The following is a 14,048-nucleotide window of genomic DNA, read 5'->3' as shown; positions in this document are numbered from 1 at the left end:
TTATATAGTCTTAATTGGTAAATGTTGGCTCTGCCGACTTAATAGATACACCTTCTGCATTGTCTGCATATGTATGGTTCTAAATTATTTTGGGGAGGAGTTGATGAGTATTTTTTAATTATGCAATCATAATTTTAAATTCTTTTTAAATTGTATAGATCAACTTGAAAGATAAAAAAATAAAGGATTTGAATTAACAGTCTTAAGAATGTGTCTTTAGTAAATTATTCAAGGGAAGACAAAAGCTATGTGCAATTTACCATTATGAATAAAAACTGGGAAATAGTAACAACAGTCTGTAATAAGTACATGGATAAGAATATAATAATATGTCAGTTTGACAGGCTACTGTGTAGTGATTAAAAATAATCATTATCAGGCCTGAAAATACAGAGCCATATATAGAGAATTATGAAAATACGTAGGAATTTATATAATGATTGGAATAACTGTCTGAAAATGAAAACAGTTAAAAGAGTGGTGGGATTGTGTAGTGTGTTGTCATCTTATCAAAAAACGTTTTGAATATTTCTCTAATCAAAAGTTAAAAAGGAGTCTGGCCTCTTTTAAAATTAATGTGCTGCATCCTAGCAAAAGCAATCCTAAGAGGGAAGTTCGCAGCGATACAGGCCTTCCTCAAAAAACAAGAACAATCTCAAATAACCTAACCTACCACCTCATAGAATTAGAAAAAGAAGAACAGACAAACAAAAAAAACACATAAAGTCAGCAAAAGGAAAGAAATAATAAAGATCAGGGAGGAAATAAATAAAATTACATAAAGCAATGTACCTTTTTCATGTAGTAGCTTAGTTTAGGGAAGATAGTAATGCAATTGCATGTTATTATCTGCTGGTGTTCCAAATTGCTGTAGGTTTTGTGAACTTGTTTTGTTCTATGAATTAAAAGCTTTGAATTACCTGAATTGCCTTCTTTGCTGGCCTGTCAGTTTCTTAATATACTGAACTTGACAATCTTTGTTTTCTCATTAGGGTACTACAATGAAGCCTTCCTTCTTGTGCAGCATGCTTTAGATAAAGCCATCATGGTGTACCATAATGATGGAGCTGCAGAAAAGCTGTTTGAAAATGCCACCATTTTTCTTAGAAAATTTCCATACCCTGCTAATTATCTTGATACATTTATGTTCACGTTTGTGTTTATCTTCCCTTTGATAGTTTTACTTATGTTTTCTCCAACTCAACTTACCCTTCTCAGGACCATTGTTATGGAAAAGGAAACCAGATTAAAGGTAACTTCATTTTCTTTGTGGCGTTTTGGGCCTGTGGAACAGATCTGTGTGCAGAATTGGACTATTTCTATATATTTGGCACTGGTGAATGGTTATACTGCAGTAGCAATATACAAATATAAATTGGATATAGAGTGTGCACTGTGTTATTTGTCAATTTTCTGATGTTTTATTTTTATCTAAATTCTTGATTTGGCTTATAGTTTTATTGACTTACCATTTGACAAGAATGTTATGGAGAGAGGTCATGTATTAAATGTCATGACTCCTCTTTGGAATAAAATGGACAGCATATGAGCTCTTGAATTAGATGACTTTAAGATACACTTCAATTCTAAGATTTGAGATGCTTTTCAATGTTAAGTCAAATCAAGGCCATATTATAAAGAGCAGGGGCTCTAAAGTCACAGAGAAAGCCATCAATTCATCCATATACCCATTAGTTGGATCAACATTTATCTATTAATTACCTGCTTTGTTCCAGGGAGTTTGATAGACCTTAGATTTAAATCCTGGCTCTGCCAGTTATTAACTCTGTGATCGTAGCCTGTTTCCTCATGTAAATTGAAGATAGTAATGGTAGATTTCTAGGGCTTTCAGTGGGGGTTAAATGAGATGTAATTTTTTAAAGTCTCTAGGTCAGTCTCTGACCTATAGTAAACACTCCACGAATAGCAGTTAAAAAGAAGACATAATTCCTATTCACAAATTGTGAAAGGTTTAGCTGAGGATATATTAATAAACAGAGTTGCTTTTATAATACGATAAGCTCCCAGGGAGGTAGAAAAGGTTATTCGTGTAGTACTGAGGGGTTGATGCTTGATTTGAGCAATGGGGGTAACAGGTGTTCACTAGGTGGACAGCACTGAGAGATGGGCTTTGAAACCCTGTCTTATGGCTATCAGGGTTGCTTTCAGAAAAGGGACTCTGGAGAGGGCTATGGAGGGCAGGTAGATTAGGGATTGGCAGGCTTTTTGAGGGAAACACAGTAAATATTTTAGGCTTGTGGGTCACATGCATCTCTGTCACATATCCTTGTCTCTCTCTCTTTTAAACATTCAGAAATATAAAATCCACATTTAGCTCACAAGACATGCTAAGGTGGTCTGTGGGCTGGATCTGGCACACAGGCCTTACTTTGCTGACAGAGTTTAACAATAAAGACAAGGCTGACAGTGAGGAGCCAATTACGAGCTAATTATAACAGACCAGGAAAAGCAGGAGGGCCCGAGATAAAGTGGTTTAGTATATAGGAATAGACAAGGAAGAGTTTAAGAAATGTATAGTAACTTATGGTGAAAAAAGAATATGAAAATGAGTAGGTGTATGTTCTATGTGACTGAAGCATTGTGCTATACACCAGAAATTGACACAACATTGTAAACTGACTATACTTCAATTAAAAAAAAAAAAAAATATATATATATATATATATATATATATAAAAGAAATATAAGGGAAGTAGAGATCAGTGGAAATGGATAAGTACATAATTCACTTCAAATTCTGGAATTTTGTGCACACTTCTGTCGGTAAGTTTCTTTTCCATAGATAGGTTGTTCTTAAGGTATACTGAGGATTACTTACCAACTTGTATTGAGGTGAGGAACTAGGCCATGTTTCCTGAAGGGACAGTGATGCTTGGGTTTACAGAATGGGATAGAAGAGAAAATCGTTCTTCTGGGCAAGGGATTGCTCTTCTTTCCGTTTCCTGATTATGCTAATGAAATTTTATCATCCCCCCAAATCAGCCCGACTTGAAGCCCCAGTCTTATCAGTATAATGTTATATAGTATGGTATAGTAGACATAATATGTGAGTGCTGCCAATTCTTGCCTCTGTAACTTTTGGGTAAGTTTCTTAACATCTCTGTGTCTCATCTGTAAAATGAAGATAAAAAATACTCCGACTACACAGAGTTGTTGTGCCAATTAAAGAGATACTAGTTGTTAGTGCATAGGAAATACTGTGTAGCTATTAACATTAGTTCTCTCTCCATTCCCTTTGTCCCCTGTGTGTGGCATTTGCCAACCAGCATAAATTTTGTTTCTTTTTCTCCATTAGTGGAAATGTCATTTTCTAGTTCAAGCTCTCATTAATTTTTCACCATCTAGTTATTACAGAAATCTTCCCATTGATTTCCCTAACCACTGTCTTCCCGTAGTCTTAATTTACATTAAACTCTTTTCTCTCAATCCCAAAATGGTTCATTTTTTTTTTTTTTTTACCATTCCTCATTTTGTTTTCTCCTACTAGCATATCTTTTCCTCTATTTTTCCTAACTGGTAAGTAATCTCTTTGAACTCTATTTTCAACTTTCACCTTCAATTTACTAGTTTTCTCTTTGTGTCTACAGGTCATGTGACACAAACTTCAGTCAAGTAGTTTAAATTATTTATTATTTACTTATTAATTTTTAAATTTTGAGTTGAAATATAAAATAAATACATGTAAAATACACATACCTATGTGTACAGATCTTTGAAATACGAACACATTCATGTAACTACTATGCCAGTCAAGAAATAGAATGTTGCCAGCAATCCAGAAACCCCTGGCATCCCATGCAAATCACTACATCTTCTCTCTTCTCCAAAAATAGTTACTATTTAAATTTCAAAATACTGTATTAGTATTTCCTGCTTTTAAAACTCTGTTTAAATAGAATCACACAATCGCTCTCCTTTTGTGACAGTGAGAATCATTGATGTTCTTCTGTGTAGATGTAATTTGGCCATTTTCATTGCTGTGTAGTGTTACACTTTATGAATATATCACAGTTTGCCACTCTACTGTTGATGGACATTTGATTGTTCAAGTTTTAGGCTATTACAGTAAGCCACTGTGAATATTTTGGTGCACATGTGCACTTTTTCTGTTGGGTATATACCTAGGATTGAGATTGCTGGAGTATACAATCCACATATTTTCAGCCTTGTTAAATAAGGCTAAATGTTTTTCCAAAGTGTGTGCCAATTTATTCTTATCAGTAATGTAAGAGAGTTACTCTTGCTCCATAAGTATGCTAACAATTGGTGATGTTAGTCTTTTTTTGATGTATATGTAAGTATTATTGAAGTATAGTCAGTTTACAATGTTGTGTCAGTTTCTGGTGTACAGCATAATGCTTCAGTCATACATGAATGATGTTAGCCGTTTTTAATTTTAACCATTCTGGAAGGGGTATAGTGGTAACTCATTGTGATTTTAATTTGATTTTGCTTGTTAACTAATAATTTTGAAAACTTTTTCATATGCTGATTGGCCACATGAATACTCTCTTTTGTGAAGTGTCTATTGAAAAGTCTTTTCCCCATTTTTCTATTGGGCTGTGTGTCTTTTTTCACTAATTTGCAAGCACTCTTTATATATTTTGGATGTAAGTCCTATATGTGATATATGTATTGCAGATATTTTCTCCCAGTACATAGCTTGTAATTCAGTGTCTTTGGACTTACAAAGTTCTTAACTTTAATGTAATGAAATCTTTTCCTTTATGATTAGTGCCTTCTGTGGCCAGCCTATGGTGGCTGAGTTTCCCCACATTCTCTTCCTTGTAATTCTTTAAACTTTCTTTTTTCTACTCTTTGCATGTAAGCCTCTAAATTTACCTCTTAGTCATAACTTTAGTTGCGACCTACAAGTTGAAGTACAGTGTTTTCTTTATCATATAGTTCAAAATAGTTTCTGGAGGGGAAGGTGTAGCTCAGTGGTAGAGCACATGCTTAGCATGCACAAGGTCCTGGGTTCAATTCCCAGTGCCTCTATTAAACAACAACTAATAATAATAATAAACAAACAAACAAACCTAATGACCGCCTCCACAAGAAAAATTTTAAAAATATTTTCTAATTATCATTATTAATTTTTTCTTTGACTCACAGGATGGTTAGAAAAGCATTTAAAAATTTCAAAGATCATTCTAAATTTTAAATGGTTATTATCAGTTGCTTATTAAGGATAAAAAGCTGGCAGTTTATTAAAACCCTGATGTATCTACATAATAGCAATAGATAGGAGTCATTAATATTGGTCGATGTGGTTGAAGTAAGGAAATCTTCACAGGTATCAAGGAAAAAGTATAGGTAACCCTTCCCTAAACGGTGACCAAATTAATGTGGAAATGCGTTGTGAATTGCTTTCACAGTACGTGTTTTGTGTTGCCTCTGCCACAGGAGTACCAGTTCATGATAGGACTCAGTAATGCCATGCTCTGGGCTGCTTATTTTGTCACGTTCCTCCTGTTGTTTTTAATTGTCATCTGCTTGCTGTGCGTGATTTTATTTGTCAAGGCAAGTATCTATTTGAACGGAGCATGCTTCAGCTAAAACTCTGGGGGGAGGGGAGCATGATAGTGGGTGTGGGCTGCCTTAGGTGAGAAATGAATTATAGAGTTAACTTCCCATCTCCCTGTTACACTAAGGCTACTCAAATATTTTAAGGATATTTTCCTCCACCTCCCTAGGTTTTTCTCTGACACCACTTCCATGATGACTAAACGGACTTCACAATTGTTTTGTTAGATTGTACAGGATAAAGTCCTCCAATACAGTGACCCGTCTCTCGTCTTCTTCTTTTTCCTGTGTTTTGTCATGGCTTCCATGACCTTCGGCTTTCTGATTACCACATTCTTCGATAAAAGTGAGTCTAAGACTTCTTCATGAAAGATTTTTCAGTGTTTCCGTGGACTGAAAGAGGATTTTATTTGGGAGCCCCTTCTAAACTTCAGTTGCCGCTTCATATAGAGACTCTGCTTACATTCTAAATTTGTTTAAAAAGACATCTATGCATGTGAAGTGATTTGAGGAGGGCAAAGATTAGTGAAGATTAACGTGGCCTAGGATGTGTGTGAAAATGGGATCAAAATCAAAATAAGATCACACGCGACAAGAAGATATAAACTAACATAGGGTCATGTGAAAATATGTATTTATTCATTCATTCACTCAGTGAAGTCTTTGGATCACTTATTACATACCTGGAACAATGTAAAATAAACAAAATCCAACTGAGAATCTCCTGCCCTGTTCTCAGTTACTAGAGGGATGTGTGACTGAACAAATTTAAACTGGCTTAGTTACAGAATTTGTAGAATTACTTTTCCAGTGGTCATTTTCTGTTATCATTTATTTTAAAAAATAAGTGTATTTCCTTTTTCAGAAAACAAAACACCATTTTCCCCCCTTTTGCATCTTTCTTATGTGCTGAACAATTAGAATGCTAGCTTCTTTCAGTCATTTAGAGCACAAGTACCATAAAACAAGTGTTTTCTGGTAAAGAAATGTACATTTCATAGGTATTTTTTATTGTTTTCAGCAATAACACTGCTATCAGCTGGTTGCATTATAAAGCCCACCTACCATAAGCACAGTGAAACTATGGAGAGAGTTATTTTGTCAAAGTCAGGCTGAAGGTGATATGCTCAAGAGTAATGTCGAGTAGGCAAATACTGATGGATGACTCACTTGACTAAAACAACTATGATACTGATTGAATGTTTTGAAATAATTTTTTCTCTTTATAAACACTGCTGAGGTCGCACAAAGACCAGAAACTGAGTGGGAGGCGATTGAAAGCCAAAGCTAGCTCTTGTCCTGGGATTTTCTGTTGAACATCCGAGATTTGTGGGGGTTTTCCATCAGCGGTGCAGGGAACTAAGATAAGCCCAGAGCCTGCCGAAGGTGGAATATTTAAGAGGACACCACAAATAAGGGTAGGAAGTCAGAGAGTCACCATTGCAAGGGAGACTGAGGAATAAACGTGCCACACAGAAGGAAGAGCAAGTTCTTCCCTTAGTTAAATTCACCAATATATTAAGATTGTGGTTTATGTGAGAAGGCCGTCAGTAAATGCAATCAGCAGGTAGAAATTTCAAGTTTTATAGCAGAAGACTAGTGAATTATGTCAAATTTTATATTTCATAAGTTATGTAAATGCTTCTTTATCCCTCTAGCCATCTACCTACGTATCTGTGGTTTTTCCTTTGTTTTTTGTGATTTCCTGTTTTGGTTACCTTTTTCCCTAAATCATAAAACTATATGTATTTAGGTTAGGGGCACTAGCATCCCTAGATTAGGGGTTGGTAATCCTAATCCAATAAGGATTTGCAGTGACTAAAAAATATCTGTTTCAGGTGAGCCTGATTTTAGATGTAGCCTTTTAGGGCCTTAAGTAAAAGTCTGAGGTATTAATCATGGCTTCCTTCCGTGATTAGGATGGAAAGAAGCACGTGTCAAACTTGTTTAGTTTCCCTAAACCCTTGACGGTGTCAGAAGCTCTGCTCGGTTTCTCAAACCTCTAAATCATAGTTTAGATTTCGCAACTGCTTCAGGGTGAAAATCAGGACCAAATTCTAGACTCACCTTTTTGCACTTCTTATCTTGATATTGGCACTATGAATTGTCCTTGCCTGTTAGCTCTCTGATGCTTCAAAACATACTAAAAAAAATAATTTGTCTAGGTTTTTCTGTTGTCATTGAGAGAGTCGCTCTCAAGTGATGCAGTTCCTTTGATATATAGCATCCTAATCCAGATGCTTGTCTGTAATGATGACTTTGTTGTCTGTCCTTTTAATGTTTTATTTTATAAAGTATCATAAATAAATATTTGGAATATTATAAATAAGACTGGAAGTACGTATAAAACCACTATTCATTTTCTCAGTTTTCATCTACCAAAATTCCAAAATAAATGGTAACAATGTAGTTACGTTCATATGATGCGATTAGTGATGATGTAGATCTAGAGGTTGTTAAGCTAAGTGGTTATAGATAAAAATGAAAAAGCAAGTTTTTATAACCATAAGGATCAATCCTTCTTTAAATGAGTAAATATCCACAACCGTTACATAAGAAAGGGTAAATTCCAGAAAAGTTCCTTCCTCATACTATTCATTCATTCATTTATTCATTCAAGCAAAGAAATATTTATTAAACTGCCTGCTCTGTGTTAAGCACTGCTGGATGCTGGTGATACAGTGGTGAACAAGACAGTTTCTCTTCTTTTGTAGAGTTTACATTTCAGGGCTCTTTTGTAGTAAAATGAGGGTATTTCTATTTCCAGCTTTTGTAGCTTATGTAAACTGACTGTATTTTCCTTCTTACTTTTCAGCTACATTGGCTGTTTCCATTGGAGTTTTCCTCTATTTTCTCACCTTCTTTCCATATGATATAGTCATCACCGTGTATAGCAGATTGAGCCTCATGGAGAAGCTGGCTTCCTGTCTCTTTTCAAACATTGCAGTAGCGTTGGGGATTGAGTTTTTAAGCAAGATGGAAATGAAGAGTGAGTCTTTTCTTTGTACAATTTACTTGGATGATTTGATTCCTAGGAGGAAAAGACAGATGATCTGGGGTTGGCAGTAGAGTGAGTAGGATAGTGGGTAAGGGGTAACTTGAGTGTTTCTAAAATATTTTTCCTGGTTTGTAGTACTTTTTATCATAAAAATGATATCTATGCACTACAAATATATGCACTATATCTGCATATATACATGAAAATATGCGCATGTAAATATATATGTAAATATTTAGTTATTTATTTTCATGTTCTTTATATCAGTGGTCTCACCTAGGAGAGAATTTTGCCACCTAGGGGATATTGGCAATGCCTGGAAATATTTCTGTTTTTTAATTGTCATAACTGATGGAGGAGTTCTACTGGTATGTAGTGGTTAGCAGTCAGAGATGCTACTACATATACTACAAAGTACAGAACTTCCCCTGATAGAATTGTCCAGCTCCAAGTGTCAACAGTGCCAAGGTTGAGACACTCTGTTCAATATCTATATATTAAAATCTACGAGTTCACACTGTAACATCTAGTTCCAATATAATATCAGAATTTCTTCCTAGCTTTCTCCCATTCCATATTTATTTCCCTTTCCAACCATGAGAATCCTGGTTCCCACCATTTTCAGTATAATTTCTCGTTTGCTCATTTTTGCAATACTTATAAAATGAGTGAACTGCTAACCTGCTCCACTGTAAACAACTAACATACTAAGTGTGGTAATTGTTTGTAATTCTTTTTACATTTAGTCTGAATCTAGGTAGTCAAAGTTCTATGTTCAAAAATCACTTGTGATCTAGGATTGCTGGGATTCAGGAATGAAATTAACTATAATCACCACATTATACATTATGTCTGCAGAATTTATGCATCTTATAACTGAAAATTTGCATCCTTTGACCAACATCTTCCCATTTCCCTCACCCTCCAGCCCCTGGCACTCACTGTTTTACTCTCTGGTTCTATGAGTTCAACTTTTCAAGATAAAAAATAAGTGAGATCATACAATACTTGTCTTTCTGTGTCTGACTTATTTCATTTAGCATAATGTGTCCTCCAAACTCATCCATATTGTTGCAAATGGTGGGATTTCCTTCTTTTTGTGGCTGAATAATATTCTATTGTATATTTGTACCACATTTTATTTATTTACTTATCTATTGATGAACACTTAGATTGATTCCATATCTTGGCTACTGTGAATAATGCTGCGGTGAACATGGAAATGCAGATAGCTCTTCAAGGTCCTATTTTCTTTTTTCTTTTCTGGAGATATACCTCAGAGGGGGATTGCTGGATTATGTTTTAAATTTTCCGGGAAACTTTATACTGTTTTCCGTAGTGGCTATACCAGGGCCAATAAAATAATACTTAGGAGAGGGATGTTATTTTAACATAAACAGTATAATAGACCAAAATGGAAAGTTTGTCTACATTAAAGTAAATTGGAGTTCAGTTCATGTATCTTGATATAATTAAATCATGTAAGTAGGGACTAACAATTCTGTATACATTTTCACTGTTTTACTTGGAGCTTTTATTGCATTTATTCTAAATGCAAGTGCACACAGTATAGGGATATACCGAGGCTGCTTCTCTGGCATTATTACCTATTAAAAGAGCTCAGCAAGTAGTTATCATCAATAAAATTGTCTAAAGCTGCCTCTAAATTTAACATTGTAGGCATTTTCAAGGAAATTGTTGGTATGAATGAAGAAACAACATATAGTATGCTTCTCTTGTCTTTGACTACTTGTTTATCCCGTTAAAACGGAGTCCACATATAATACAAAAATAGAAAAAACAAATGAACAACCCTAAGCCAGTTCTGTAACAGAGCTAACAAAGTATATGTGGTCAGAGATTCCATAAAATATTTGAAGATGCATTTACTTTACTTCTATGGGAAATGTAGGAAGTATTTAAGAGGTCATTGTTTGGAGAGGCCATTGTTCAATGTGTACACTTAACAAACACTGTATTATAGTACTAATAAGCAATTCTGTATTAGGATCAGTTCAAATTAGATTTCACAAGTTAGTATTGCTTTTACAAATGTTTTGACAGTGCTACAGAAAGTACATCTTCGTTTTCATTTTCATACAGTGTAATTTTTTTAATGCTTATACCTTTTAAAAATTAAAAGCAGCTAAATATTAAGCAATATATATTAAAATTTTGGTGGTAGTTTGTATTTTAAAAGAAACAGCTTCCTTATGATTTGCCTAAAGTTTAAATAACAATATAAAGAGAAGCTCAGTCAAAATACTGATTTACTTTGGTAGAAAATGGCTGTTCTTTGAAGACACGACCCATTAAGGTGAAGTGGGCTATTTCAAATACTTAAGAGTTTACAAAAATTTTTTAAATGTATTTTTAAGGAGCTAAGCATCTGTATCCACTGATACCAATGCAATACCTACTTTAAGATCACTTGAAACAAAACAAATGCCCTTAAGGGAAAAAAGCCGTATTTTAATTTTATTTGTTTACTTTTAGTCAACAGTCCAATAGCATTTTCCTCTCAAACAATACTTTCTCCCCATAAGGCAGTTCCTGGGAGTCAAACAGTTTAGGTAATAAGGGAGTTAAGGTAAAGAGTAATTTCTTGCAGTTTAAATAGACAGTTAACTTTTTGCTTCCCACTTAATAGGACGTTAGTAATATAGAGGTAAGGTGGAGTGGGAGAGGAAGCATTCTGTAGTCTTCTGATTAGGCTTCAGCCTTTTGATGAGCTTGAGTCCCTTGAACTATGCACTCATTCAGTGCTTCTCAGCTCCCCTCCCCTCACACCCTTAGAAGAGACAGGGTGACGACAGAGGCTGAACTTGGGTATTTCTCTTCCCCTAGCTGGGTAGGTTAGGGTCTGGTGAAATAATTTCTTGTGAGGCAGGCTTGGTTAAGAACGGAATGCTCTGGCACATTTCAAAATGTTCCTTTTCCCTTTCCCCTCCTGGAAGCATGAGGGAAATTTTCTGATACTCACTGTGACGAACTGGTAGGGATCCTGGAAGTAAAAGTCAGAAAAACGTGGACTTGCAAGTTCCCTGTGACTTGATCCTCCTGGAGTTTTTAACTCTTCCAACTTGTCCAAATTGGGACCCAGCTATTCATCAATTACAGTTTAGGTTTTTATACCCAATACTAGTTTGCTTAGAGGTTTCTGCTGAGAATGTATGTTCCATTAAATTGTAATTGTATGTATTTTCACATCTGCCTTTCCAGTTTTGGGGGCAGTGGTTTGCCCTGTGACCTCAGTTACCTGATGGACCTGATAAGAGTTGTAGATTTTTCCGTGCAGCTTCTTGCTTGTTATTAGGATGGAGAGGTGACTTGGAAGTTGTTTACATTTCAGACCAGAAACTGGAAGCTGAACCTTATTATTTTATATTGATGATTACATTTCCAAACTTACGTATCTTGCTGGTTATTTCAGTGGAAATTAACAGAAGAGAGAATGGAGAGATAGGGCTACCATCTCAACCAATAGGTCTGCCTACTGCTCCAAGGCTTACTTTATGGACTTCTGATGATTGTTTAGTTTTGTTTCAGTCATCCACTAACCTTTAGTTTGATTTGGCTCTAGGCAGAGGCACCTTGTATTATCACTTCATTATCTTTTTGGACAACCTAAATTTTAAGGAATCAGAAAATAGTAAATGACAATATCTGTCTCCAATACCAGTGCATCTTTCTTCATTGTTAAATTATAAAGTAGGTGGGTAACTTTGTTCTAGTTACAGTTGGGCACCTGAAGTAACTATCTCTTATTATATTTCAGAGTATGGTGTTAAGTGGAGTAACTTACTGTCATCAGTGAGCCCAGATGATAACTTGACTTTTGCCCATATTCTGGGAGTACTTTTATTTGATGCTTTCTTGTATGGCCTTCTGACCTGGTATATAGATGCCGTCTTTCCAGGAAAGTATGGTGTGCCCAAACCATGGTATTTCTTTTTGCAGGTAAGTACCAATGTTTCTGTTATTGAGAGAAACCCCAGTTCTTACGTACTTAGTTTGTTTTTAACACCTCCCTACAATCTTATGGTACTAATACAGTTTTTATTTCTTCTCAACTAAAGCCATTATGAGCTAACTTTATGACATGTGTAATAGAATTAAATGTTTTTCTACAAAAAAAAAAATCGACATCTGAATGAAAATATGGTAGGGTCCTTAGATCTTAATGAGGAGGGAACAAGTTATAGCTGATATCTGGTTTACCACTATCTGCTTTTTTCCTACTGTTAGCCCGAATTACTTAGAATCAAAGCCATGGCAAAGTGGGGAGCATCTGTATCCTGGCCTCTGTTTTCAATCCTCTTCCTAATCATTCTGTGGTTCGAAGCACGTAGTTCCCAAACTCTGGTCTCAGAACTCTGCGTTCTTAAAAATTATTGAACACCTCAAGGAACTTTAGTTAATGTGGATTATATCTATCAATCTTTACTGTATTTGGAAATTAAAACTAAAAAAAATTTTTTAATTATCAACTTATTTAAATATGTCATCAGTAAACCAATTACACGTTGAACTGGTGGAAAAAACCTATTTTCAAGTGAAAAAAATTAGAGGAGTGTCATGTTTTACATTTTTTTCAAATACCTTTCATATTTGCATAATTGAAGGTAATAGATTTTCACTGAAGGGTGTGTATCTTGTTCTGCATTCAATCTGTTACATTATGTTGTTTTGCTTAAAATATGTAAAGGAAATACAACCTCACATAGACATGTAGTTGTGAAAAGCTGGAGTATTTTGGTAGCCTTTTAAACAAATATGGATATTCTTTTTTGGTTCAGCACTAAAACTCAACTAATGATAATTTACTAATAATTAGTTGAAATTCGGAATCTGAAAACATACTAGTGAGCATTTCTTAATCTATAACATCCATCAGTGTATCTTTCAAATTGAACAGATATTTAACCATGCATAAATTTGTCATATCATGTTTTGATTATTTGGAAAAGACTGGTTCACTGATACATACTTTCCAGGTGATGACAAGGTTTATTATACATTATCAAAGCATCACATTTATCAATATCAACATGATGTCATCAGAATAGTTTGTAAGAGTTGGAACTATGTCACACAACTCTGGATACAAGTTTTCAAAAATTCTATTTTTTCACCAGAAAGCTCAAATTTTATCATTGGTGACAAATATTGTCAGTTCTTTTCCTTGAAGTGACAGCATCATTTTACTGATTTGTGAGGAAAATGTCTGCTAGATACCGAAGTCCTGAGTAACCATAATTTGCATATCTGTCATGCTTTCAGGTGAAAATGGTATTCCATAAAAAAGTGGCTGTTTCACCTCACAACTCAATGGCACAAGTAATTCTTCTTAGGGCTCCCAATATATTTTCACCTGCCACATTTTATCACACAGAATAATAAAAAATTATATTCAGGAATGATACTTATTAAGTCATTTTTGCTCCTTAAAGACAAAAATAAATAAAACAATTTTCTTTTAATGAATGTGCCTAGTGGTAAA

At 34.8% G+C, this 14,048-nt stretch overlaps 1 protein-coding gene across 1 annotated transcript in view; it reads left to right on the top strand.

The window, feature by feature from the left end:
- LOC102509876 (ATP-binding cassette sub-family A member 3-like) overlaps positions 1-14,048 on the top strand; it is a 94,913-nt gene that overhangs the window by 19,930 nt on the left and 60,935 nt on the right. The window contains 5 exon segments of the mRNA XM_032460896.1: positions 993-1,252; positions 5,428-5,544; positions 5,776-5,893; positions 8,363-8,536; positions 12,324-12,505. Coding sequence (XP_032316787.1) covers positions 993-1,252; positions 5,428-5,544; positions 5,776-5,893; positions 8,363-8,536; positions 12,324-12,505 — 851 coding nt within the window.

Source organism: Camelus ferus, chromosome 18 (assembly GCF_009834535.1).
Source record: "Camelus ferus isolate YT-003-E chromosome 18, BCGSAC_Cfer_1.0, whole genome shotgun sequence".
NCBI lineage: Eukaryota > Metazoa > Chordata > Mammalia > Artiodactyla > Camelidae > Camelus > Camelus ferus.
Note: the sequence above shows the minus strand (reverse complement) of the source record. Positions and strands in the feature narration are given on the sequence as shown.